The 27,516-nt window shown below is 50.6% G+C and overlaps 1 protein-coding gene across 1 annotated transcript; it reads right to left on the reverse strand.

Annotated features, from left to right (window-relative positions):
* Positions 1–74: 74 nt before the first annotated feature.
* On the reverse strand, positions 75–25,957 carry Csf1r (colony stimulating factor 1 receptor). Its single transcript, XM_032886196.1, has 21 exons — positions 25,655–25,957; positions 21,662–21,919; positions 21,083–21,355; positions 19,406–19,542; positions 18,634–18,793; positions 16,380–16,566; positions 13,910–14,025; positions 13,649–13,769; positions 13,342–13,532; positions 11,947–12,062; positions 6,962–7,088; positions 6,717–6,821; positions 6,338–6,448; positions 5,536–5,698; positions 3,387–3,475; positions 3,173–3,270; positions 2,239–2,361; positions 2,051–2,162; positions 1,383–1,482; positions 973–1,081; positions 75–889 (listed from the first exon to the last, which is right to left on the reverse strand). Exons 1-21 carry the CDS (start codon positions 25,701–25,703, stop codon positions 704–706), a joined length of 2,931 nt encoding a protein of 976 aa, XP_032742087.1. The 5' UTR covers positions 25,704–25,957; the 3' UTR covers positions 75–703.
* Positions 25,958–27,516: the final 1,559 nt, after the last annotated feature.

Here is a 27,516-nt window from a genome sequence, read left to right on the forward strand (position 1 = left end):
GGAGAGAGAGATGGGAAGAGGTCCTAGGGAACTTGAAGGCACCTGTGTGCTGCAAAGAACCAGACACTGCTGGCTGTGTTAATGCTGTTAGTTTAATGTTGACTGTTAATGAGGACGAGTCAGTTTGGAGAGGAGCACGCAGTATTTGCTTGGTGTTGTCAGCCTTGCACCAAGGTCCCATGCCTGCAAGCCTAGAATGCAGGGCACTAAGTAAAGCATCCCTGGCTCTCAGCTGCCACTGGGCTCCTAGTGTACAAGATCCAGGATGAGACGGGACTGTAGATAAAGAGAAGGTCAAGAGTGGCGACCAGTCTGTGAGCTTGGGAAGGGCCACCTGCCCCAGGAAGCCTGCAGTCTGAGCCTCTGTCAGGGAGGCAAGCTTCTGCTCACCTACAACCTGAGAGCTGTCTCTTTGAGACACAAATCAGTCTTTCCATTGAAACGAGAGTTGGGGACGGTTTTTTCAAGTGGGAACAGGATGAAGAAAGTGAAGTCTGGGTTCACCAGTTGGTGTAGTAAATAGAGGCTAGCACTGTGAGAACCCCACTGGCAGTGATGGCCCAGGCTCTGGGAACCCCTCATGTTCAGAAGTGTCAGAGCTGGGCCGAGCTGAGGGCGAAGTTCATATGCTCTCCCCATGTCGCCCATCCATGGGGGAGGTCGAGCTGGGACGTGGAGGGCAGCAGGACTCTGCTGTCCCGCTTCAGCAGAACTGGTAGTTGTTAGGCTGCAGCAGGGGCTGGGCGATGTCCCCTGGCTCACAGCAGGCCAGGTGCTCACTGGAGCTCTCCTCTTCAGGCTCACTGCTGCTACCACCACTGCCACCACCACTGTCACTGCTGCTGCTACTGCTGCTGCTGCTGCTGCTGCTTGGCAGGTTAGCATAGTCCTAGGGGGAGAAGACAGCTGACGTTTATTCAGGCCCAGCCCAGCCTGCTCTAGCCAGCCAGGCATCTACTCCATCCCTCTTACCTGCTCTCTCCTCTCCAGTCGGGCCTGTTCCTGGAGGAGGAAGCAGATCTGCTGGAAGGTAGGTCTTTTGGTAGGCTCCAGGTCCCAGCAGGACTGCATGATGCTGTATCTAGAAACAAAACAAACATGGCCCACGTCAGCCTCCTCGGAGCACATACATCACTAGGGAGACATTTCTAGTAAAGGACCCCCAAAACTAATCAAAAGTAAGTTGAAGGCTAGAGATTTGGCCCAGTGGTACAGCACCTATTAGCATGCTCAAGGCCCCTGGGTTCAAAGTTTAGAACCTCAATGCAGTGAGGGAAGCCTGGCTCTGGCACCTTGTAGACGAAGACCAGGGCGTGTACTCCTACAAGAATTACCCAAACCCTAGAGTTTTCCCCACCCCTGGGTTGAGTGCCTCTGCATACATGTTCTCCGGTGCAAACACAGGCTGGGCCATTTGGTATCCATCCTTCACCAGTTTGTAGAACTTGTTGTTCACTAAGATGCCTGGGTAGGGGTTCAGACCTGCAAAGTCCAAGATCACATAAGAGACCACACTTGCTTCCACTTGCCTCTCAGGCAGAGTGTAAAGGTCCCATCCCAGCTGTAGGAGAGCGGAAACCACTGGGACCCCTAGGGGCAATGCAACGCAGTAAATACACATGGGCTTTGGAAGCAAACTGAACAAAGCCTGGGTGATGAGTTGGGAAAGGGGTGCCGGGAGATCACTTGGTAGTGCAGTTAAGGACTCAGCACAAGGGCCCCGTGCCCAGTCCCCAGTAAATGGGGGCTAGAAGGTGTCTAGTCTTCAATAGCATGTAGGCAGGTGTCTAAGGGGCAGTGATATTCTAGGGCTACTGCAGGGCAGCGGCAAGGGAAGGAAGGACCCAGGAAGTGTACATCAGCCAGAGTGCACACAGGTGCTGCAGGGCTGGTTCAAGAACCCGCACCATTCCTTTGTTCCCGCCAGCCCTTGCTCTGTCTTGGACACCAGACATCTTTGACTAGATTTCATCCATGAGGTTCAAGGCACCAATAGCATAGGCAGACAGGTCAGCCCTCGGGTGTGCCTGAGGCAGGCTTAGCAGCTCACCAAGTGAGAAAATCTCCCAGAGGAGGATGCCGTAGGACCACACATCACTCTGAACTGTGTAGACGCAGTCGAAGATGCTCTCTGGGGCCATCCACTTTACAGGCAGGCGGGCCTGACAAGACAGTACCAGGTCACTCGAGGGCTCTCCACAGCCTGCCCAGCCAGCCGCTCTCCCTCTCAGTACTCACATTGCCCTTGACAACATAGTTAGAGTCATTCATGATGTCCCTAGCCAGCCCAAAGTCCCCAATCTTGGCCACATGTCCGCTGGTCAACAGCACATTTCGAGCGGCTACATCACGATGGATGCACTAAAGAAAGCACAGGGAGATTAGTCTTTTTATCCCTCCTTGAGGCCTGGAGGAACAGTATGAGGTCTTGGGTCCCTGATAATGGAATAGATAGATACAAGTTTTGGTAGTCTACAGTCTACTCCTGTCCAAACCTGTGCAGGCCTGAGGTCCGAGAGATCTTGATGTGGACAAGTTAACATTTAGAAAGCCCCACAGCCCTTTTCCTCATGTCCCTCTAGCCCTCTGAGCCACAGAAACTGAACTAGGCTGCTACTACCTCAGAGGCAATGAGTCCCTGAGCAGTCTCTGGCCCACCTCATAATACCAGCAGCTGCCACCTCCAAGTATACAATACCAGGTGCTTCCCCAAGCATTTGCATACATAATAGCCTATTAGACCCATAAGCAATTCCTGAGAATACCCACTTTTGAAGGCAAAGACCCTGAGGCTTACAGAATCTAAATTGTCAAAGCAAAGAGAAGAACCAGAAGTCAAACCATTGCCCCTTAAGAATGTTATGAGAATGGTGGTCTGAGCCCAACATCCTTACAGCTCATCCAACGAGACTGTTTTATGAGGAGAAACAACTGTTGTCTTGTTTGCTTGGCTGAGTAAGACCATTGTTAAGCCTCTCTGTGGCCACACAGGGAAGCAGGCATACCAAGACCTCCAGGAGGAGCCAGCTTTGGGCACTGCTTCCTCCCACTGCCTTCTGAGGCCCTCTGTACACTCCTCCATTCCTTCATTGCTTCTCAACTGGGCCATCTCCCCTCCCCTTCCTCATTCCCACAGCCAGTAGGAATTAAGCCTTCCCCCACCCAGACTCACATTTTTAGAAGCAAGGAAAGCCATGCCCTGAGCCACTTGGCTAGAGAAGTGAAGCAGGTCCCAGAGCTCCAGCGGCCGGCTGGCCTCTTTGTCCAGATCTGTAGTAGGAAAAGGTTATCAAGGAAATCCTGTCAAACCTTGCTCTTCCTCAGCCCCAGTCCCCGGGCCCTAGGCCCATCCACCCTTCTTTCCCCACATCCTGGTACCTCCGTACCTTGCTTAAAGAAGGAGTCATTTGAGGAAGTCGAAACAGGCCTCATCTCCACATAGGTGTCTACGCCCTGACTGGAGAAGCCACTGTCCCTGGGTAGGAAAGAGAAGGGGGAAATAATCCCATTGCTGCCTAGCCCAGGCACTGTCCTCCAGCTGCCCCATGGATTCCCTTAGTCATTCAGAGGGAAGGAACCTAAAGGTCAGCTGAACGTCCCTCTCTGATAAGGGAGGCCCTATGCTACATTCTACTTGAGCAATCATTGTGCCCTGCTTAGCCACTCCCAGTGCCAGAGACACCCCTCTATCCTTAGGGCATCACAGCCTGTTCAGAGTGCTTCGTTGATCCTGCGTGCCCCTGGGATTTCCTTCTGGTCTTTACTCTATCCTCAAAGGCAGGAAGAAGTTGTCTCTGTGGCCGCCCTGCTGGAATGTGAGTCCATTCCAGGCCCCTTCCCTGATCTCCCAGCAGCATTACATGAGTTAGCTTCTCATTAGTGAATGACACTACGGCTCAGAGAGTAAAGGCACAAACTGCCAAGCCTGATAAACTGCGCTCAACCCTGGGGAGCCATCAGGTGGAAAGAGTGAGACCCAGCATATACATGTGTGTTACCAATCAATCAATCAACCAATCAATGCAAAATTAAAAATTTAAGATCACACAAGAATGGGGCTGGAGAGATTGCTTAGCAAGAGCACTTGCTCATTTAGAGGATCCAGGTTCAGCTCCCAGCACCCACACGATGGCTCACAACTACTTTTAACCATCTTCTGGCCATTGTGAGCATCAGAGACACAGGTAGTAAGCAGACATACACTCATATATCCGCTTCTTGAAAAATTGCTTGGAGAAGTTTGAACATTCCCCATGGCCAGAACAGCCAACTCACAACATGAAGTTTGCCCAGATCTAGAGCAGAGCATAAATTGGCTCAGGGCATCTAAGTCTCAGACAGTCTCTTTCTGTAGAGATCGTGTCCCTGTAGGTTTGGGTTTACATGTAACACCCAGAAATACCCAGACACTCGCTATGGTGGCAGGCCATCTGAAGAAGCACAGTTCCTGCCCTGATCAGCCACTATGATGCTGATCAGCCAGCCAAATCTGGTTTGCCAGCAGCAGCTCAACACCAAAATTTGCACTCAGGCTCCCAGAAGGAGAAACTAGGATCTCCCATTAGTGTCCACGGTATAGTCACCATCTCCTTGTTCTGGAAACCATACTTCTATAGTAGCATAACTTGGATCCATAGGTCGGACCTGTTGCTTTGCCTGTCTGCACACTTGTAGAAGGGAGCTAGGGTACCTCCTCTCCCTTCAGCTCCCCCAGGCCCAGCAGCTGCCAATGCCTACACTATAAGGACAGTGCACGCTCGCCTCATTCTGAGTGTGGGCTGCTCCCAGTAGTCCAGCACCAGGGCACAACCTACCATGACCCAACACTGAGACTCCAACTTAAAACAGCAGACTTAGCCTAGGTTCCCTCTCTGTCCCATTCACGGGTAACATGAAACTTGTTTCTCCCCTTCTCTGCTTCCCCATGTGGTTCTGTCCATAGCCTCTGGTGACTTCCAGGAATCCCAGAACAGCAGAAGACCCTGAGGGGTTCAACACTTTGTTGTCTGAATTGGAAACTGAGGCCTGTGTGGACCAGGAACCTCACTCCAGGCCATGATGTTTTGCTACCTCCATCCAACAACTAATAAACTCTGTTCTCTCTTCCCCCCAGGGGTGTGTGTGTGTGTGTGTGTGTGTGTGTGTGTGTGTGTGTGTGTGTGTGTGTGTGTGTGTGGAGAGAGAGAGAGAGAGAGAGAGAGAGAGAGAGAGAGAGAGAGAGAGAAGACAGCCATGTGTCCTGCAGCCCCCACAGACATGCTGTGGGACACCCAGGAGCAAGCATTTACTCCAATTCCTCAGGAAGGTGATATGTCCATGAATCTATGAACCCGTCTCTCAGTTTTGAGCTTTTCATCTTTGTCCTTCACATTCCTGAAACATGGCAGGTATGCAGATATTTGGGGAATGACAGGAATGTGTTGTAAGAAAGCAGAGTTGCCTTAAACCCGGGGGCAGGTATTCTTCATAGCCAAGATTGGGGTGGGGCTTCCCACCCTGGCCTCCTCTCTCTCCTGTCCTCTGCCAGCAAGCTACCTGCGCACATATTTCTTCTCCAGGTGGATGTTCTTGTAGCTGGAGTCCCCCTCGGGGTCCTGACCAGGACTCAGGCTGGGTCCCAGCATAGCCTCGGCCTTCCTTCGAAGGAAGTTGAGAAGGTCTCCGTAGCAGCAGTATTCGGTGATGACCAGGACAGGCCCTAAGGCAGCCAGAAATGAGAATGAAAGAGGTGCACCTCAGGGCCCCACTGTCCATGTGAACAGGCCTGGGGACCAGTATACCTGAGCTCCAATCTTGCAAAAACTAAAGAAAACTTAGGAGTTTAGCCTAGCCTAGTGTGACTGTGCTTGATTTAATCTCAGTTCTAGGAAGGCTAAGACAACAAGATCTCAAGTTTAAGGCCATCCTGGGCTACATAGGAAATTCCAAACAGACCTGGATTAAAATAAGGCTGTCTCTCAAAAACAGGAAAATAAGAAAATTTCATCTCAAAAATTCTGTCTTTAGAGGAAGTCCAGGGCAGTTCAGTGTAGGACAAAGCCACTTTATAATGAAGAGGAGGGAGGTGACTTATAGTCTTGGTGCATGTAAGTCTGGGCTTCTTAAAAGGTTGTATTTGGGATTTCATGTTGCATTCCCTGTAAGTTGGCTCAGCAGGCTCCACACAGATATCTGCCTCAGCCAGGAGCAGCTCTTGGAATAGTAGGGACTTGGAGGCAGGGATCCTACAGGCACTTAGAGCAAATGAGAAGGGGATCTTGGGAGTCAGATATCCAGGGACCCTTGGATACCCAAGACCACGAGTCCTACCCCCACCCCATTTCTGCCCAGCTCTTACCTCCATGAGTACAGGCTCCCAAGAGGTTGACAATGTTCTCATGCTGTCCCAGGTGACTCATGATCTTCAGTTCTGACATTAGGGCCTCCTTCTCATCGGCATGAGCCGTGGCTGGGAGATGGGACCAAAGTCAGAGCAAGCAGCGGACACCCAGAGACCCAGATGGATCAGAGTCCAAAAGAGGGATGAGAAATGCAGACATACAAATGGGAGGGAGGGAGGAGGGAGGGAGGGAGGGAGGAGGAGGAGGGAAAGGAGAACAGATCCCAACAGGTTGAAAGCGTGTGCCTCTTGTGACAGCAGAACCAGACTATGTGCAGCAGGCCCCACCCCCCAGTCCCATCACACGCCCCAGCCCCCTGCACCTTCCCCTACTCACACTTGAGCATCTTCACAGCCACCTTCAGCACTGCATCTTCTTTGCCCAGACCAAAGGCTGTGGCCTCCACCACCTTCCCAAAGGCACCAGCTCCGAGAGTCTTACCTATCACACACACACACACACACAGGCTCCTTAGGTTCCTGAGGCTCACAGGGCCCCTGCAACCCCCATGTGCCCTATGATGGGAGTTCACAGAGAGCTGAGGTGCTCTCTCTCTCTCTCTCTCTCTCTCTCTCTCTCACCAAATTGCAGGTTGTTCCGGGGAAACTCCCACTTCTCATTGTAGGGCAACTGGGTAGGGTCGATGAAGGTGTAGTTGTTGCCCTCGTAGCTCTCAATGATCTTCCAGCGCACCTGATATTTCGGCTTCTGTAGAAGGAAAGGGAGGCATGGAGCTGATGAACAAGCAGCCCAGCCTTGCATCTCACCTCCCAAGAGCACGGGAGGACAGTCCAGGAGCTCTCAGCCTGCTGTGTGCTGAGAGGGACCATGGCATCTTGTGGGCGGAGCATCAATAGCTAGACCATGCTTGATTCTGCCTTATGTGACCTTCCCTTCTTCAAGCCTCAGTTTCCTTAGCTGCTCATTCGAAGACTCGGATAAAGTGACTTCTGGAGCCCTTGATGACACTGATAATTCCTGGTCCAAGATGGAGGGTAGACGTTGAGAACGATCCATTCATTCATGAACCTGTCCATTCTCTCATCCAAACAGCTGATGTTGGTGGTTTTGTTTTGTATGCTAGGGATAGGGCCAGGGTCTTGTATATGCATAAGTACATACTACACAACTAAGCTATTGTCCAGCCCCATTTTCATGTTCAATTCTAGTGAAATATACAAAACAGAAAATGTACCGTCCCAAACATTTTAAGCAAATACCTCAGTAGTATTGAGTACATTAGCGCTCGATAGGAAACCAACTTCCAGAACTCTTTTGACCTTATAGAACCCAGTGGAGAGCAGTTCCCCACTCCCCTACTCTTTCTAGCCACTGGAAGACATGACTCTACTTTGTCTAATCATTTTACTGTTCTGGGTATTTCGTGTCAGCAGAATCACGTGGCATCTTTTGGGACCAACTCCTTTCCCTGAGCATCATCTCATCACCTCAACTATGCTGAGGTCAGAATTTGCTCTCTCCTCCAGGCTGATAATACAACCTCCCAGACAGTTTACTGAACATGTATTTCTATTACACATGATTAATTCATTATTGAACAAGGCAACCTCTTGGCCCCATGGGGTTGACAGTTGAGTGGCTAAGAGAGATATTCAGCTTAAATATATAGCTAGGAAATGGTCAAATAATACCTCGAAAGATGTGCAAATAGTGTTGGGTCTGTTATGGGGCTATCCAGGCACTTTCTGATTGAGACTGAGGCTACAAGTTGAAGCCACATCTGGCACATAATTTTGGTCAAAAGCTCCTGGCTAGGGAGGTTATTAGCCCTAGTGGGGAATACCCAGCTGCTGTTTTGATAAATGCATATGGTGGTGCCTGCCAATTAACCTTCTAAATAAACTTGTTTATCCCCATAGATAGTGCTGTTCTCGGCTTCCCTTAGAGAAGCTGCTGTTTGCAACAGTCAGCAGTTAACTGCAGACTCATGACTGACAAAGTGCTGAGAGTGAGCGATTGGTGGACGCTGGGCCATAAAGGAGACATCTGCTTCGCTCCAAGGCTCAGAGGACACTATAGAAAAGAACGTTAGAGCTGGAGCAGGCTGGAGGGCTAGGGAATACTGTCTTCGGGCATGATGTACCTGTTGCCTTGAACTTACAGCAGCTGTGGGCACCGGCCTAAGAACTGGGCTGGATTAGTCTTATCAACATCCTGTCATGGGGGAGGAAGAGGCTCACAAGTGCCCCCCTCCCTGAATATCTGTAGGCAGTTAATGATTACTGGGGGGAGGGAGAGACGTTTTCTTAAGTCGTAGAGCCCAATCTCTGTAAATAACTCACTCTACACTTCTGTAAGCAACCCTAACGAAAGATATTAGAACATCTGCATGTATACAAACACACAAACACACACAAAATACATATACATGCATACACCCGCATACACACACATATGTACACAAATTAAAGTGAAAGAGGAGTTTGGGGACAGAAAGGGGAACAAGGGTATGGGAGGGGGACAAGAGAGGGTAACGGGAGGTGAACATGATCAATATTATCAATATACATTAAGTACATGCTTGAAGATGTCACATGAAACCCACTATTATATATTATACATAATCAATATATACTAACAAATGTTATTTTAATTTTTTTATTATTCTATGTGTATGGGTGTTTTTGCCTACATGTATGCCTGTGCACCACAAACATGCCTGGTATCCAATGAGGTCAGAAGAGGAGGTTGGATTTACAGATTGTTTTGAATCAACTATGAGTGCTGGGATTGAGCCCGGGTCCTCTAGAAGAGCAGTCAGCGCTCTTCACCTCTGAGCCATATTTGCAGCCCCAGAAACAAATGGTTTAAAACAGTTGAAAAAAAATAACATCACGAAGCCTACGGAGCAGGGTGCAGGGCAGAGGGTGATGTACAAGTCAGGAGAGTCCCTGAGGAGCCAGGGAGGGTTCCAGGCATAGAGCACACAAATGCTGGGCAGTCTTGAGATGGGCTCAAGGAGACCCTGTGGCTTAGGACATGAGAGGGGCGCTTCCAGGCAAGAAGGAGGAGGCCTCTAAGACGGGGCTATCTCCTATCTCTAGGGAGGAGGAAGAGGTGCCGAGGAAGAATCCTCTGACAAAGGGGGTGCCCTGCACATTACATATTCTGCTGCCTCTCCCCAGTTCCCTCTCAGGTTCTCAGGAGCCCTTCAACCCAGGTAAGATTGGCGTCTGGACAGAAGGGAGTAGACACGTCACCTTTCCCTGTCCCAGGAGGAGCTGCATGAGAGAATCATGTCAAGAGCTGCCCTGATGGAGTACTGATGGAATGCCGCATTTACGGAACAGTGGTAGCTAGGCTGGGGTAATGAAAGACACCAAGACCTTGGGTCCACAGACCAACTTGTATTCAGTCAGGCCTTGTGGACAGGGACTGGGCTGTGTCTAGCAACCAAGGGTGCTTAGCAAGAGGAGCTAAAGGATGCGTGAATTAGTGTTGAAGGAGGTAGCCTATTGCTGAAGTCTTACAAGCAGAAGAGAGTTTACATAGCTACATGGAAGATCTTCCAGCTGGACCCTTGAGAGAGAAGACTATTGTTAGGTATGAGGAAGAACACCTAGCTGGGCATGAGGGTGCACACTGTGATTCTTGGGAAATGGAAGCAGGAGGATCAGGTGTTCAAGGCCAGCCTTAGCTACAGAGGGAGTTTGAGGCTATCCTCCAAGCTATAGAAGACCCAGTCCCCAAAACAACAAAACAAAACCAACCAAGCAAACAAACAAAAACACAAAGCAACATTTCTAGCAACAGCAACAATAAAGCGTGTGTGTGTGTTACGGCAAAGTGGCTGAAGCAAGATCTGGATGACCCCTCCTGTTACTTCCATCTCCAGGAGTCTCTGTGGCTGCAACTGTTTTTCTCCTAGCCACTTCTGCTTCCCCTGTTCCTCTGCAGCTGGGCTGAGTCAGCCCTCCCACCTCTGCTAGGACAATGTTGGAAGGGATGGTCTGTAAGGGGGAAGGGAGGTTCAGCTGGAAGCTCGCATGGCTGAATCCATGATATGACTACTGAGCCCCTGCCAACCTCAAGAATTCCTGCCATCCCTAGCGACTTTGGGGGACCGTCCCTGTGACGGTAGGGTGGTCTGTCAGGTCCCTTCCTAGAAGGAGGGATGACTGGAATGCCAGCTACAGGGGCTTTCCTTTCTTGGGAGCTGGGCCTAGCTAAATCTTCACTGCATATCAATCCACCAGTTGCTCATGCTAGCCCTAAGCTGAGGTTCTCCACTGATTCCCTGACAGATTGAAGAGGGCTTGCAAACATCAGATCTTGGCCACCCTCCCCATCAAACCTTTGGTCTGTGGGGTAGGCATTGAGTCCGTGGATGGTGGCGACCTGAGTACATCTCACTGGAAGCTCTCCAGACCCTCCTCCTCCTCCTCCTTAAATTTAGGCCTGGGCCCAGAATCTGTTCAGTGGTCTCTTTCTGAGTCTATCCTTCCCTTCTCTCTACCCATCATCCTCTCTTTCTTCTCCCTATCCCCGGGGCCAGCTGACTCAGGTCCTTTCCCCTTCCCCTGTGCCTTCCCCACTGTTGCGGTTTTTCTGGGGGGACAGAAGAAGATGACTCAGCCCTTAGCAGAAGCAACCCTTCCACAGACAGGCCACGTCTCACCCAGACGGGGGATAAAGACAGGTGGGGCCACGAGAGGCTGGCCAGTAGAGAGCTGCTGACTACCTTGCCTCTCTTTCAGGTCTTTCTTTCAGGAGCACTTCAGTCTGTGGGCATCAAAGGGCGAAAGGGAAAAGGACAGCCTGAGGCTGCAAGTCCCCTGGCTTTGGCCTACACAAGAAGCAGTTACATTTCCTGGATGGGACATGATAAGGTATCTGGAATGATATATTTAGAAAACGGTGCTGTAGAGAGAGCTGAAGTATCCTAGACCACCATTAAATGAGGCCAGTCAGTCAAGGCAGAAAGAGCTGTGGGATCCTGGTGGGGCACCAGAGACCGCTTTTAGTTCCACATGAGGAAGGACTCTGTGTTTGTCCAAGGATAGGTATCCATGGCAGTGACTAAGTTATGTCTGGGTGGCAAGTAGCACTCAGAAGCCACTTTGGTGTGTGGTCAAGGACATGCCAACTTTAGCCACACTCCCATCCCACCATGCGTGAGCTAACTGGATCTGCAGGCAACTTCCTCCTTGTAAGGAAGCACTGACCGCTGTCTTTGACACACTACCCCTCCTCCATACATACATGTTGGAGAATTTTGGTAACAACCTGCCACCTTGAACTCCATTTTACAGATGGAGAAAGGAGCTTTAACATACCCACTGCCTTATAGTCCCATAGGCAGAGACAGGCAGGGACAGGCACCTTTTAGGCACACCCTCATTTTTACACCTTCTCCTGCCCCCAACAGGAAAGCCTAGGGTTACAGTGTTAGGAGCTCCTTGGTGCCAGCCCATGTTGACACACAGAAGACTCCTACTGAAGAGCTCTAGTTGCATAACAGCCTGTCAGAATAAGCAAACATGAGCAGGGGCCATTTACATTTGGCTTCCTTGGGTTCCTGGCCTAGCTCTGCTGCCCAACTCACCTGCTTGTACTTGTACAAGAGCAGCAGCAGCAGTAGTACCAGCAGAGACATGACAGATATACAGGCCACCACCACTGGAGTGAACAGGTACTCATCAGGGAGCTGCTTGCTTTGTCCTAGAAGGGGAGGACAGAGGAGTGAGCAGGTGGAGAGAGGTGTATGTAGTCTCACCCTGCTGCCAGTGTTCAGCCACTGCTTGCACACAAACCCCAGTGATAGGGCCTTATCTCTCTCTCTCTCTCTCTCTCTCTCTCTCTCTCTCTCTCTCTCTCTCTCTCTCACACACACACACACACACACACACACACACACACACACAACACACACCCTTGTGGCCAGAAAGGCCTTCTGGGAGTTGCACCTATATCCTCCTCGGCTTTCCTGCAGTTTCCCTCTGTGTCCTTAAGAGCTCAGCAGCCTTCTAAGTCTGAGGGGCAGCTCAGGGGCCCCAAGTCTCACCTTCCTGACCTCTAATCCTAGTTATCTTGATGTTGTAGGAAACAGAGTTCATTTCCATGCCCAACTAGGAGCTTGGGTCCCTTAGTAGACCAGTGACAAACTAGGACATCTCTGAATATCTCAGGTGTGTCATCCTTCCAAAATGAAGGAAGACAGGATTTTGCTGCTAGAGGAGTGAGGAGCCAGAGGTGATGCTTGATACAATAACAACATTCCTCACCACGGTTGCTCCACCACTTACAATGGCCACAATCAGCAGTGACACAGAGCATTCACAGACAAGAGGGGCAACCAGCCCAGCAGCAACTATTCCAGGTTATTGACTGGAGGACATAACAGACATAATCCCTCAGCCAAGTAGAAACCAAGGGTCTACCCTGTTCAATCTGGATTGAGAGCTTTGCCCAGGCTCTGACACAGTAAGTGCCTTCTTCTGAGTGAGACAAAAAACAGGTACAAGCTCCATGTCAGCACTGGGCAAGCCTTTGCACAGTGGCCTTCAGTGGACAGGACTGTGTCTCAGGATTGAGCAGGGGCAGGGAACAAGGAGGAAGCTGGAGAGAGATGGAGAAAGCATCTTCTCTAGCCCTGAACTTGGGATGAGCTGAATTTCTTCATCCAATTCCTCTCTCCCTCACACAAGAAGGAGCAGAAGCCAAAGGATCAGGCTCAGCATCTCTCTGTTTCTCAGTCCTCTCTTAGTCTCTGACTGGATCACTTTGCCTCATTCTTTTTTCCCCCAACTCCCTGACCTCCTTTCCTCATCAGTTCCCAGTGAAGGACTCTGGACCTCTCCATGTAGCCGTGCCTGGAGCTCTGTGACTCAGGATCAGCCAGGGTGACCCAGAGGTGAATCTCAGCATGGTTAGGAATCCCTGGGTGAGAGAGCAAGCAGTCTCCACACATTCTGACTGAGGAGGAGGAACGATACATTACCTAGGGAGATGGCCCTGAAGAACTGGGAGCTGTTACCCACACTGTTGTGGGCTCTGCAAACATAAGTCATGTTGTGCTTTAGGGTCCCAATGGGCAGCTGGCTCTGAAGGATCACTCTGTGGAAGGGCTTCTGACTCAGGACTTCAGGTTGTGTGTCATTCCAAACCTGCAAGGCCTGGGCCTCATCACACCTGGAACAACAGACTTTGATTCAGGGCTTCAGAGTCTTCCATATCAACATGTCCCTCCCAGTCATGGGTGCCCCACCCAGAGGCTCAGCCTAAGGAGGAAAATCAAGCCCACTGACCTATCGGTGTGGCCCCTGCACTCCATCCATGTCACGTTGGGCTGAGGATACCCAGAGACATCACAGAGCAGGACATCAGAGCCATTCACAGGTATCCATGTAATACTGACTTCTGGGGGGTCTGAGGAGGGAAGGAAGGATGGAGGAGGGCAGGATCAACCTTAGGGGCAGGTTTTCTGACTCTTGACCACCTGGCCTGAACCTGCTACCCAGACCCCTCCCGGTACACCCAACCCTGGGCAGCCTGTCCCTGTCACTCACATCGCAGGGTGAGCTCAAAGGTCAGATTATTCCAGCCTGCCTTGTTTTGTGCCGTTAAGGAGTACCGGCCGGCCTCCGAGGGCTTTACCCGGTTCAGGTGGAGTTTGAATGAGTAGCTGCAAGACAGTCAAGAGATGTTACTGTTATCATCAGGTATCCTGTGCAGGACAGTGGCACATCCTTTGTTCAAGGGTCAGGGCACAGAGGCCTTGTTTGAGCCAGGTCTTCAGAAGTGTACCACGGAGACAGGAGAAACCACCTACTCAGGCCTTCACTGTCCTCTCATTCTTTGTCCCCTGCCACTGAAGGTTTATTAGAGATGATGTTTGCAAGGTCCTGGGAGGACAAGTCCCTCCTCCTTCTTACCACTGAACCAATTGTTCACAAACACCAAGCCCCCTACTGAAAATCCCTAATATGCTAGCCCTGTCCTAAGGGTGATAACAGAGAGAAGAGACAGCACTACTTCTAAGCTGTGTAGCTACAGAAACCAATGCTCTCCTTGTTGGCTGTGGGACCTTAGACAGGTGCTCAACTGCTGTGGTCTTTCTTGGCTCTGACAGTGGTGCTGACGGTTTTTATGTTTGTGTTTTGTTCAGTTTGGTTTGGTTTTTTGTTCACAGGCTTGCCCGGAGGGTTGAAGGGATGTGTGTTTAGAATGCTGGACAAGAACCCAAATCATTATAGGGGCTTAATTTAATGGTGTCCCTTATTACAGGAAAGCAAAAGCTAGTGCAGAAAGTCACCTTTGACTGATTCCGGGTAGTTTCCTTACTTTCTAACTGAGAATGTGCCTATTATGAGTGTGGTTGTTATGTTTGAGACATGGTCAGACACAGCCCAGGCTGGCCTCGAACTTGCTATGTAGCCTTGAACCCCTCATCCCTCTGCTTCCATTGCCCATAACACACACGTGCCCTCCTGTCTAGTTAATAAATGCACTATTTAGGTAATAAACACATTTTACAGGGCTAGGGAGGTTGGGGATTTAGCTCAGTGGTAGAGTGCTTGCCTAGCAAGCGCAAGGCCCTGGGTTCGGTCCCCAGCTCTGAAAAAAAAAAAGAAAAAAAAAAAAAAAAAAAAAACAGGGCTAGGGAGATGGCTCAGTGATTTGGAGCACACCCTCTTGCAGAGGACCCAGGTTTGGTTCCCAGCACCAACATGGTGACCCACAACCCCCAGTTCCAGAGGATTTTGACACCTTCTTCTGACTCTGCAGGTACCAGACACACAAGTGGCACACACATATACATGCAAGCAAAGTATACACATAAATTAAAATAAATATTTAAAATATATTCCTCCCCGCCCACCCCCAATAAGAGTTCCTCTGTGTAGCCCTGGCTGTCCTGGAACTCACTTTGAAGTTCAGGCTGGCCTCAAACTCAGAGATCCACCTGCCTCTCCCCCGAGTGCTGGGATTAGAGGTGTTACAATACATTTTAAGATTTTGTTTTGTTTTGTCTTTTGTTTTCCGAGACAGGGTTTCTCCATGTAGTCCTGGCTGTCCTGGAACTCACTCTGTAGACCAGGTTGGCTTCAAACTCACAGAGTTCTGCCTACCTCTGCCTCCCAAGTACTGGATTAAAGGTGTTTGCCACCACCGCCCAGCTTAAGACTTATTTTTATTTTATGCATATAAATGTTTTACCTGCTTTTATGTGTGTGTACCTGGTATGTGCCTGGTGCCCATGGAGGTTAAAAGGGGGTATAGGATCCACTGGATCTTAAATTACAGACAGTTAAGACTCCGAAATGGACCCTAGTCCTTTGCAAGGCCAGCAAGTGCTCTTTAACCTTGGGTCCATCTCTCTAGCACTAATGACAGAGAAATACCAGGTTTTGCTTGGACAGGGTCTACACCCACTGCTAGACTAAATTTCCCCTATTGAGAAGGCAGTCTCGGACTGGGGGTTGGCCACCTAACAACCTTTAGGCCCTGAGTTAGGAGAGTAAAACCCTTAAGGACCTGGTTCATTCAGAGGTAGGTAGCACAGCTCTACAGTGGAGGTCATGTGACTAACACAAGTTCTGAGAGTAGAATGAGGCAGAGGGGGCTTGGAGGAAACATGTATCCTGAAAATATCCCAGAGCCCAAGAAGAGGGCTGTTAGAAGGAGGCTCTAAAGAAAATTACTCCTTCCGCAAATGGATGATTGCGTCCCTCTGCCCCCTCCCCATGTGAATTTGGCAGGTGCCTCCTATGATTGTTTTCTCAAATACATCCTGGGGTGGGAAGTCACGATCATTTCCTACATTGGCCATGAGAAGGACAGATGAAGCTGAGAGGTTCACCAGGGACCCTGACAACATGAACTCCCAGAAATGGTAGAGTAGCTGAGGAAAATACTGGGCTCCCTGGTGACACAAGACGTGGACACACACACACACACACACACACACACACACACACACACACACACACACACACACACACACACACACGCAGTGTGTGGGCTGACAGGTGGTACCTGTATGTGGTCCATTGGGTTCTAAACTCAAGATTGTGTGGGTCTTCAAAGAACGGCCCTAGGTAGGTCCAGTTGTAACGCTGTAGGCCAGGGTAGGCATCTGCAATGACTGTGAGATCGAGGGTCTCACCCACAGACACCTCCTGCAAGAGGCTCTGCTCAGAGGTCAAGTTTAAGTAGGCACTCTCTAGAAATCAACACAGGAGATCCGGGTTAGTGGGGAGATGGCCTTCGTCATGTGTTCGCTGGACCACCCGCCCCTTGACCCAGTGTCTGAGCATATCTGTGCACCAGGTTCATAGCCTCCACCCCAGCGAGGACTCACCTCTGCCACTCAACTGTCCAACCTCTTCCCACAACCTCAATTAACTCTGGACTCATCACATTGGACCACTGGGGAAGCCTAATTTTCTCTCTGCTCCTCTCCCAGAACACCAGAAAGTCCTGTTGACCCATCTTACCCAAGTCTGACCCAGCCTTCCAACTGTTTCTCACCTCCTCCAGGAGAAACTCTGGGTCTTTACATGGGATCTCAGGGCTGTTGGACACTACCTGCCCAATTTACCTCTCTGACCTCATGTGGCACCTCTCATCTGTGCCAACACAGCCCCATTGGTATGAATCTGGCATGTAGAGCCATCCTTTTTGAAAGATTTATTTTATTTTATTAATGTGAGTATACTGTCACTCTCCTCAGACCCACCAGAAGAGGACATTCAATTCCATTACAGATGGTTGTGAGCCACCACGTGGTTGCTGGGAATTGAACTCAGGTCCTCTGGGAGAACAGTCAGTGCTCTTAACCACTGAGCCATCTCTCCAGCCCTCTAGAGCTATCTTCATGGCACAACAGTTGCTCCATGAACTAGAGCTCTCTTGCCCAAGTGTCTGAGCTTGCCCTTCATCAACTTCAAGCCTGAACACACATCTGGGCAAAAGTTGAATGAGCACACACATTTATGGCATTGACTCCTGAATGCCCGCACTAGGAAGCATGTTGGCTGGTGGCGTAATCGGAGGACAACCTTTCGTGAGTTCTGGCTCTCTTCCCTTTACCTTGCAGCGTTTGGAGGAGCTCCGTGTGTGTGTGTGTGTGTGTGTGTGTGTGTGTGCGCGCGCGCGCGCTCCAAGGCCACTAAGTCATGCTTCCCTCATCTCCTCCCTCTGACTCTCAGTCAGACATGGGTCTGTTAGCAGGCCACACTGCTAGAGCATACGCTTAGCCCCTTCTCCCCATGTAGAACTGCTGTGTAGTGGCTTCTCAGCCTAGAATACCTCTGCTCCCAACTCAATAGCCAGGCAATAGGACATCTTAAGCCCATCATTCTTCATCGTCATGGTTGGCACCCTCCCCACTTTCTACGGCTTAGTCTACATCCACCATTGTGGCTGCTCCCAGCATCCCATCTCTCCTTCATCCAGCACCAGGGTGAGCCTTCTAATACAGTATTTGCTTGCACACTCTAGGATCTCGCCAGAGCTTCTTCTAGGTTTTCTAAATGCTCTTGTTGACTATTAATATTCTCATTTTTTTCAGGTAAAGGAATTGAGACACAAAGAGGTTGTTCCATATGATGTTTGGCAGAGCCATGTTTGATGGTGTGCAGAAGCATGTGCTCCTGACTGCCAAGTCCCTTCTGTGCAAGCTGAGCCCTGTGGAGACCTCAGCCCTGACCTCTCAACAGGGCGGAGTGCGAATTCTCCACCCACTCTGCTAAGGCTCCATCACCACCAGGCTCCTGCCTCAGCTTCACTCCCTCATCGCCATTGTGCCCACTCTCTATTTGTCAGGTGGGTTCTTAGCTGCTTTGGTGTCTCAAAGATGCTTGGGCTCTCTTCCCTTGAGGCTTGCACGCGGTGTCTCTCTTCTAGATGCTCTGTCCCCTTCCTTTCTCACTGAGGCCCAGCATCTCCCTGATCATCGACCTTGGCCCAGCTTAGAGGCCCCAATTAGAGGGACCACTGGTGTTTAAGGATACAATCATGGCAGAGAGGCACTGTCTGCTGGTGTGTTCATATGATACCCTAATGCTCAGAAATGAGTGACCCACATGAGCTGCAGTAGGGAGCAGCTGGGCACCAATCCTAGCCCAGAGCAGAATACATTAAAGTAAACCATGACCCATGCTCTGCTGGAGGAAGTTGAGGGTCTAGGAAGTCTCCTAAGACGAGGCTCCAGGATTAAGCCACCCTCTTTCCATCATCACCTTCGTCTCCCGACAGTCACAGGCCTCCCCCATCGCCTGATGCTCACCCACCACCTGGAAGTTCATGGTGGCCGTGTTCGAGCCAGCCGCGTTTTTGGCCACACAGGAATATATGCCAGCATCTTGGAAGTCCACAGCATTGAGGTTAAGAGTCAGGACCTTTTTATAAGCGTTATCTTGGAAGTCACTGTTTATGGGGATTTCCAACTGTAGACAGAAAGAACTGAGATGGTTTCGACAACCCAAAATTGTTTAGGATCTGAATTCAAATCCTCCACCTCTAAAACGATGCTCTGCCTGTGCATGGCAAGGGACTGAACTCTGAGTCTCAATTGCTTCATCTATAAAATGGGAGGAATCTCAGGCTCCTGCCCCTCTGTTAAAGTGAGAGTGGGTAGACTCACAAAGCAAGGGCTGGAGCTCCAGCCCAGGGCTGGAGCTGACACACGACTTACATGGGGGTGAGGAATCTAAGAGGTAACCTCTCCATTCCTTCCGAGGGACTCCTCGCCTTCCCTCTCACTCAGTCTTTCCGAAATAACCACCATGCCTCCATACTTCCAAGGGAGCCTAGGAATTCCTCATTCCGTCTGCAGGGAGCTCTCCACAAGCTCCCGCAAAGGTACAAGCTAATCCCAGAAAGGGTTAGATTGCCACCCCTAGCAGCCGGAGCCAGCTGCTGTTGGCACGGGGTCTCAGACCCCCCTTCCCTGGGCCACAGCCATGTCCCCAGCCCAGAAAGGTAGTTTGAGGTGAAGATTCCTTTGCTGAGAGGATGGGCAGATTTCACCTGGCCATCTCCTATCCCCAGGGACTGACCTTGGTGTCTCCACGTTTGAGGATAACGTTGAATTCAACTTCTGAATGAGTGGCCGAGCACACGATCTGGGCAGCCTCCCCTCGAATCCGCACCAGCTTGGTAGGTTCCAATATGATGTGTGGGGGCCCTGGGTGGGCTGAGGCCAGAAACACAACCCATGAACCCCTAGGTTCACTGCTCAAGCTTCCATCATTATCCCAATCCAAACCCTGGAGGGTGGCCCTGATACCTCAGTGTTCCCAACAAGCAAGTCCCCGGGAAGAGTCCGCTTTCTGTATTACCCACTAACGCTGCTTCCCAGAACTGTTCTCAGCTTCCTGCCTCTCATTTCATCCCCCTCCTGGCAGCCAAAGTCAGGTCCCTTTCTTGGGCCCCTCACCTGTGTAAACATTCACCCTCAGAATAAAGCCAGTTCCTGACTGGACATGGTAGCACACACCTTTACATTTAGCACTTAGTAGGCACATGTAGGAGTTCTAGGCCAGCCAGAGCTAAATAGTGAGACCCTGTCTCAAAAATAAGGGGCCATGGGATGCTTGCTGTATACTCCACTGCAGCTAGAGGTCCATCACAGGGTAGCATCTGCCTTCTTTCCTATAGTCCTTTGCTCTCTATGCCTTGGAATGGTATCTACTCTTGTCCTGTCAATTTGGTGGTGGTGGTGGTGGTGGTGGTGGTGATGGTGGTGGAGGTGGTTGTACGGTGTTTAGTATGCAGGGCTGTGTATTAAACCCAAGGTAACTGTTCTTCTACTGGTGTGTGTGTGTGTGTGTGTGTGTGTGTGTGTGTGTGTGTGTGTAACATAATTCTTATATGGAGATTCAAAGACTACCTTGGAGAGGCACCATGTAAGTCTCAGGGATCAAACTCAGGTCTTCAGGCTTGGCAGCAAGGATCTTTACCATCTCACTGGTTCTTTAGCAATCTTTTAAATTCCACTTACATATGTGTGTGTTTGTGTGAGTGCACACGCATGTGTGCCTGCATGTGGCCAAGGTGCCCATGTGGAGGTCAGAGGACAACTCCCTATAATATAGATTCTCTCCTCTACTACGAGAGTTCCAGGGATCCCACTTGGTCACTAGCCTTGGTGGCAAGTGGCTTAACATACCGAGCTAGCCCCTGGCATGTTTTTGTTACTGGTTATCATTATATAGCTCAGGCTGTTCAATGCTGGGAATACAGATCTCCTCCACCACGCTCAGTTCCAACTGGTGGCCGTTAGCCCCAAAGTTCTTCAGAGAGCTCGTGGGTAGAATTACCCTCCCCACTACACCTCACCCTGGCCTTTCCTGGTTGCTTCTCCTACACAGCCTGATCTACTTTCTATTCTGCCTTTCTAGTATAATGTCTACTGTAAGTAGATGCTGCTTAGCGCCGTGCCTGACACACAGAAGTCACAGAGCAAGCCTATAAATTAAGCCTAGTATCCTGAGGGGTGAAGACAGCCTGGATCAAGACACATGGAGGTCTACCTACAGGGAGGATTCATTTCCCAAATGCTCTTTGGCCAATTGCCCTGGTTAGCTCACCACAGCTGCCCTCGTGGTCGGATTCCCACCCAACACACCTCCCCCCACTTGCCCTGGAGAGAAACGAGCAGTTGAAAGAAGAGAGAGAGCTATTTCTGTCCTCCCTCTACCCATGCCTGGCTGGGTTTTTCCCATCCTACTTACCTCGATTCACCTTAAGCTGGATGCCAATGGAGGTGGATTCCCTAGCCTTGCACATGTAGGTATGACTGTCAAGGACTTTAGCCTTGTGGATAATGAACCCTCGCCATGGTAAGAAGGAGTAGACCGTTTTGCGTAAGACCGGCCTGCCCCACTCCCGCACCAGTGAGACACTGTCCTTCAGTGCGGGGTCAGTGATCAGACAGGGCAGCACAGCTTCCTGGCCCTCAAACACTGTCACCTCCTCTGCTAGCAAATTCCAGGGCCGGACAGGATCTGGGAAGAGGAGGGGTCAAGGTGACAACTGAACATTAGTGACAGGAGGATCAAAAGCCTGGGCATTTGCCCCAAGTCACACTGTACTGGACCGTTCAGAGAACGGTTGGCCTTTGGAATCAGGTGCTTCTAAGGCACTTGTTGCTACGTGACCATGGGTAAAAGATTCGAGCCCACCGAGGCTCTGGAGAATGGAGGTAATCATAGAATTTACCTCACGAGCATTAGCACTGCTGTAGGTGCTTAGTCATGACCAATGCCAGTGGCTAGCCCTTCTGCCCAATATGGCGAGTTTAGAGTTCTCACCTTTGACGTACAAGTGGATGGCGGTACTGCCCCGCATAGGGTCTTCAAGCTCAGTACAACGGTAGGTCCCAGTGTTTTTGAAGGTGGCGTTTTTTGTGATCAGGATGCTTCCAGGAGATTCAGAGTCCAAGGTCCAGTAGGGAGAGATGGGGCCATCCCATTCCACACTGCCATTGCTCACACATCGCAGGGTCACCGTTGCACCTGGCTGTACAACCAGCTCTGGGCCACTAGGCTCGATGACAGGGGCCCCTTGACCTGGAGGAGGTGGCAGACACAAGTGAGGCCTGGGATGCACCCCAGGTGTTCCCCAACACTGGGCCATGCTTTGGAAGGGATAGTTCTGGTATGGAAATGAATCTGTATCCTCCAATAAGCTCATAACTCTATTGACATCTGCCATGCCCAGGGGGCTCATCTCTGAGACTGGCCTGGGCACCTCCTTAGCCTCACATGTAGGCGTCTCCACAAAACTGTGGCAGCCCAGCTCTCTGTATCATTTCCCACCCCAGGAGAGGACTCCATCATTCTCATGTACAAAGCGGGCTGTGACTGCATGCAAACAATCACATGTAAGCAAGACAAGTTTCAAATAAGCAACTAGAGAAACGGATGGCTAAGCCCTGACTTTTCACTTGGGAAAGAAGAAAAGACACCTGAGTTCTTAGCTCAGAAGAAAGAAAGAGCTTCCAAGCGTCTCCTGCTGCCCCATTCCTTTCATTGGAGCATCAGGTCCGTGCACTGTGGGGCGGCCTGAGGCCATCTGTCCATCAGAGCCCTTGGTCTTTTCACCCACAAGTGCAGACAATGAGCCCATTTCCCCACCATGCTAAGCTGTTCTGGTGCCAGGAAACCTTTTGCCTCATCACCTGTTCCAGTAAAGTCTCACAGGGGGCTCGGATGCCACACTTATGAATGAGACTCCTGAGGTGCCCAGTCTGCCCTCGCTTCTCTGGGCCTGTTGGATTTCTTGGCAGCTAATCTCTTTTAAGGAAAATTTGCTTGAAGGAGAAAGGAGAACTCAAAACCCTTGTCAGGTCTTCGGGAAGGAGGCTCGTTGCCTGTGTAGTGTCAGCATTTTTTCCCAGGCTTGAAATAGGGGTAAAGGGGGGAAGTGAGAACTGATTCACAGCCTCTGAGGGCCTGGCAGGCACCCCTGGCCTGTGTGGGCGGAAACACATTGCTGGCACCCGGCTGGCCCTGGTTTCCGCCCAACCCATGGCCCTTCTACACTGGGGTTCTCACTTCTGCTTCCCTGGCCTCCTGGCCATTGCCCTTCTCACACAGTGAAGGACTCTTGGAGAGGGGGGACAATGTACTGGGTCTCAGAACACACTGTGCACAGCCTGTCTGTGCCACTGTCTTGTTTGCTGACCCCACAAGTCAACCCCTCCTACACAGTGACATGACAGCCCCAAGGGCGTCAAGTCCTTAGCGTATTCCAGTGTTTCCTATCACCACTCTCAATGGGTACTACACACACACACACACACACACACACACACACACACACACACACACACACACAGGCTCCAGCCCAGAAATGGAAAGTCTCCTCTCCTAAATGACTTCAGCCTGGTTTAATGTCTGCTCTAATTCAAACCTACTAGAATCGTGGATCCACATGCCCAAGCTTCCAACCAGCCGGATGCAGAACAGAGGAGAATAGCGCCACTGCTGTGGCTCTCCTGGGCAGTGATCAGGAGGAAGAGGCACAAGCTATTTCACCCTGGGCTCACACTGACTATAGCTAGGGATTCTGACAGTCATTGACCCTCTGGGCATCAGTGCTCCTCTGCCCCGTGAGGACAATCCCAGTGGTCACCTCGAGGGCAGCAGAGCATGAAAGTCCTCATACCATATTGCTAATGTCCCTCTTGGGCCTGCTCCATGGGACCTTAACCCTTTAGGTCACAGCATAGGACTTTGGGTTCTATGACTCGGCTCCTGCCTTACCTCCCAGACACTGTTCCTTCCCCAAGGCTACTCTGCTCTGCTTATCTTTGTCTCCCGTCGTGGCCTCCAGGAAATGTGCTCTGGGAGAGGCTTCTGTCTTACTTCTCCCCAGCCTGCTGCCCTGGATATTTACACAGAACAGGGCTGACACATTCCACGTAAGCCACACGGTGTTCTCACTTCCCGCTGGCCTGGTTGACGGGAGGGAAGCCCCACTCATCGCTACCTTCCCTTGGATGAGCACCTGATGGCCACTGAGCCCCTGTTCCTGTCCATTCTCATCTCACATCTTCTCTCTCAAGTTCTCCCCATGACCCAAACCTTCTCCTCTTTGTACTTGCAAAATGGACCGTCAGCTCCAGGAACTCCCCAACCTCCTGCACTCATGACTGACCACCACTCAAAGAGAAGAGGCCAGTCTCTCTCTCTCTCAGTCTCTCTCTCTCTCTCTCTCTCTCTCTCTCTCTCTCTCTCTCCTACCCTTCCTCCCTCCCTCCCTCCCTCTCTGTCACCTCCCCTCTGCCCTCTGTGTGTGTGTGTGTGTGTGTGTGTGTGTGTGTGTGACTCTAAGTGCTTCAACACCATCCCAGCTCCCACAGAAGCCCCCATGGTCCCACCCACTCATCAGTAATCTGCCAGGTTAAAACCTTAGGCTCCCCACTGTTATCTCCCACCTTTTCTTCCTTTGGAGCTGGACACTGGACAGACAGATGCATGCACACACACACATACACATGCACACGCACATGCACACGCACGCAAGCACGTATGCACTCAAACTCAATGCCCCACAAGCAGCCCTCAAGATAAAGACTGAATAAGCAGTGAATCAAAATCACAGGACTTTCTGGGACGTGAGGAATAACTGTCTCCTCCTTAGCTGAGTCAGGGCTGCATTAACATGCACATCTGTCACACGTCCTTCAGTGGTATTCTTAAGAATGCGTGCTTTCTAATGCATACCAATCCCATTCTACTAGGAATGTGTCGGTGCACGAGCCACTGAGTTCGGCTGAGCTAGCAAAAAGCCTTCAGTGGACTGAAGTCTCACCAGAGGGCCGGTAGTACCAATCCCCCAGGGACCAGAGTGAGACTATTCTTCCCCACCAAGTCCCATCTTCCCTCAAGGCCTTTTCAAATAAGCAGTGGCTTGGTATAGAGTGTGTGTGTGTGTGTGTGTGTGTGTGTGTGTGTGTGTGTGTGTGTGTGTGTTAGGCCAGATGGAGCCTACATGTGATTCTTGGGCCATTCTGGGCCATTCATGTTAGTTCTCACCTCAGTCAGACCCTCTCCGAGATGGCAGTTTTAAGCAGCTTCCCCTGCCTGAGAAGTTGGGGGGAGATAGCTAGGAAGCCAGTGTCTGGGGAGACTCTCTCGGGCCTTCCCCGGGCCCTGCTCTAGCCTTCTTATTTGCTTAATCACAGGATTTCTCGTTCACCCATGTTCTCCTTCAATTCCTATCCAAACTTTTCACCCTGGAGCCCTGGGCTAGAGAGGCCTCTTCTTTCCTCTACCCTGACCCTTTCTTTCATCCAAGCCTTCTAAGAAAGGGCCTTTCTGAGCCAGGTCCTACTTAACCAGAGCCTGCTGGGCTGTCCAGCTGGTGGGGCCACTCAAGGAAGAGCTGAAAAGTTTACTGAGTAGCCCGACTCACAAGATTTTCTCAGAAGTGTAAATCTCAGTCCTGACCAAGACCTGTTAGAATCCACCTTCAAGGAGACTCCCAGGTAATTTCCTGTGTGCACAGGAGACAACCAAAAGCATTGCTCTCAAGTTGGGCCCTACCGCCCTCCTGCCTGCGGAAGGTAGATGTGGCTGGTGGTCCTGAAAATACCAGGGCCACACTCCGAGCACACTGTGGGTCAAAGGCCAAGCTGAGACAAACCCACAGCACCAGCCCGGCTGGTTCCACCCACACTCACCTACTCTTCTCCCCAGATAAAATCTGCACTCCTATGCCAGAGAGGTGGAAGCGGAGAATGGGACAGCGATGCCCTCTTTGTAACAGTCCCCGAGCATCCCTTTTTCTGCCCTTACCATGCCAAGCTGTGGCCAGCAGCAGGACCAGAGGAGCCCCCAGCTCCATAGCCTCCAGGGGTTATCGTGGGATGATGCAGGTTGGGAAGTCGGCTGGGCACAGGGCTCCCAGCTGCTAACTCTGTAGGGATGGGAACAGAGGAACACGTTCTTGTCTGTTGTAGTGGCTCCTCTTCCCCTTTTTTAGGTTGGCTGAAAGGGAACTACAGAGTTTGGAAATATTGGGTCTCTAGAAGAAAACAAAGTGCTCACACACACACACACACACACACACACACACACACACACACACACCAGAGGAAGAGGCAGAATCTGAGGCCAGGCTCAACTGACCCTGCAGGGAGGCGATCAAGTTTGAGAGACTTAGGAAGCCACCTATAAGGGAACTTAGGAGAAAATCATAGCAAAGAGCAGCAGCCCATGAGTCAGGAGTATAAATAGGAGTCTCCAAGATGAGCTGAGAGAGGTCAGGTTAATTGGCCCTAAATTCTTCTGACCTTTCTCATCTGCCTTCAAGGCACAAGGCCTCAAGATAAGGGTAACTGGGGTTTGGGCTTTGACAGTATCAAATCTCCTACAGGAGCGACTGGAAATTTCCATGAATTGTCCAAAACCAAAGTCATTCTAGGTTCCAAAAAAAGCAAGTCCTGCAGACAGATCACCGTCTGATGAGATTATCCCCCTAGGTCAGTCAGTCATCTTATGAGAAGAAATGAGGTTACCCCTAAATAGGAACCATGGGAACCAAGCTGTTCCCTCAAGCCCCGAAAGCCAGGAAAGACTCCTCTGGAACCAACTGGTAGAATTCAACAGCACCCACCGTGAGCAGGACTCTTGCTTCCTGCACCAAGTCCTCTTATATTTAAACCCGAACCCTTCCCCAGAGACAGGCCCTCGGACGCTTCGATTCCTTTCCCGCATTTAGCTGTCACTTCTCCTGTTTGATTTCTAGGACAAGTGGTCAGATCCTGATTTGCGGAGATTTGTCCTGGCTACCTAGGATTCTCGTAATGATATTATGTAGCGTGTGTTTGCTGAGACACAATCCCCCAACACCTGTGTAATCTTCCAAGCTGTCCCTTCTATGAACCACTGAGTTGACTGACAGCTGACTTCAGGATGCAGTCTGGTTACCTGAAAGACTAGTGAAGACTAGAACTTTCTGGTTAAAGTAGAGGTCCCTAGAGGAGGGCGTGTCCCTTCGTCCCCAGATCTTCATCTGGGGGTGCCATACCTTTGTCATGTCCTGTATAAGAAACCAGTAGGGGGCTGGAGAGATGACTCAGTGGTTACGAGTACGTATTGCTCTTGCAGAGGACTTAGGTTCAAATCCCATCACCCACATGGTGGCTCACAACCAACCACAGCCCCAGGAGACCCTACAGGCATGCGTGTGGTGCACATACATGGTACATTTAAAGAAGTTCACATGTAAAGTGAGATGCTCTAGTGAATCAATGAAACCTACGGAGGACTGTGGTCCCCTAGTCAAGAAGTGGGGTAAAGTGGAGACCAGGTTCCCGACTTAGGTACGAGCTCTCTCCAAGCAGATGCTGTGAGCATCCGACAGAGTTAGAAGGCACTCAGCCGGTCTGTGCTGTAGGATGGATAGTTTGTTTGAGGTGAGGCATAATCCGCCCCTACCACACATATTTGCTTAGAGATTCTTCTGTGTTGAGAGAGAAAACAGGAGACTACGGCCTGTGGATTTCTATATCCTCAGTGGTAAGTTCTGTTTTCACTCTCATTTGCATATGGAGAGCCCGGGGTAGGAGAGGTCAAATACCTTTGAGCTTGTTCATGGTCACACAGCTACCAAGGAGATAAGGATGTAGAACCGTCTGTGGCTATTTTTAGCGAGA

Source organism: Rattus rattus, chromosome 15 (assembly GCF_011064425.1).
Source record: "Rattus rattus isolate New Zealand chromosome 15, Rrattus_CSIRO_v1, whole genome shotgun sequence".
Lineage (NCBI taxonomy): Eukaryota > Metazoa > Chordata > Mammalia > Rodentia > Muridae > Rattus > Rattus rattus.

What these genes read in the sequence shown, in the direction of transcription:
- Csf1r (XM_032886196.1), bottom strand. Translation starts at nt 25,703, where the DNA reads ATGGAGCTGGGGGCTCCTCTGGTCCTGCTGCTGGCCACAGCTTGGCAT. An exon ending in CCGGAACAACCTGCAATTTG is followed by an intron (nt 6,822 to 6,961) that starts GTGAGAGAGAGA and finishes TGTGTGTGATAG; the next exon opens with GTAAGACTCTCGGAGCTGGT. An exon ending in GAGAAGAAATATGTGCGCAG is followed by an intron (nt 3,476 to 5,535) that starts GTAGCTTGCTGG and finishes TTTCCTACCCAG; the next exon opens with GGACAGTGGCTTCTCCAGTC.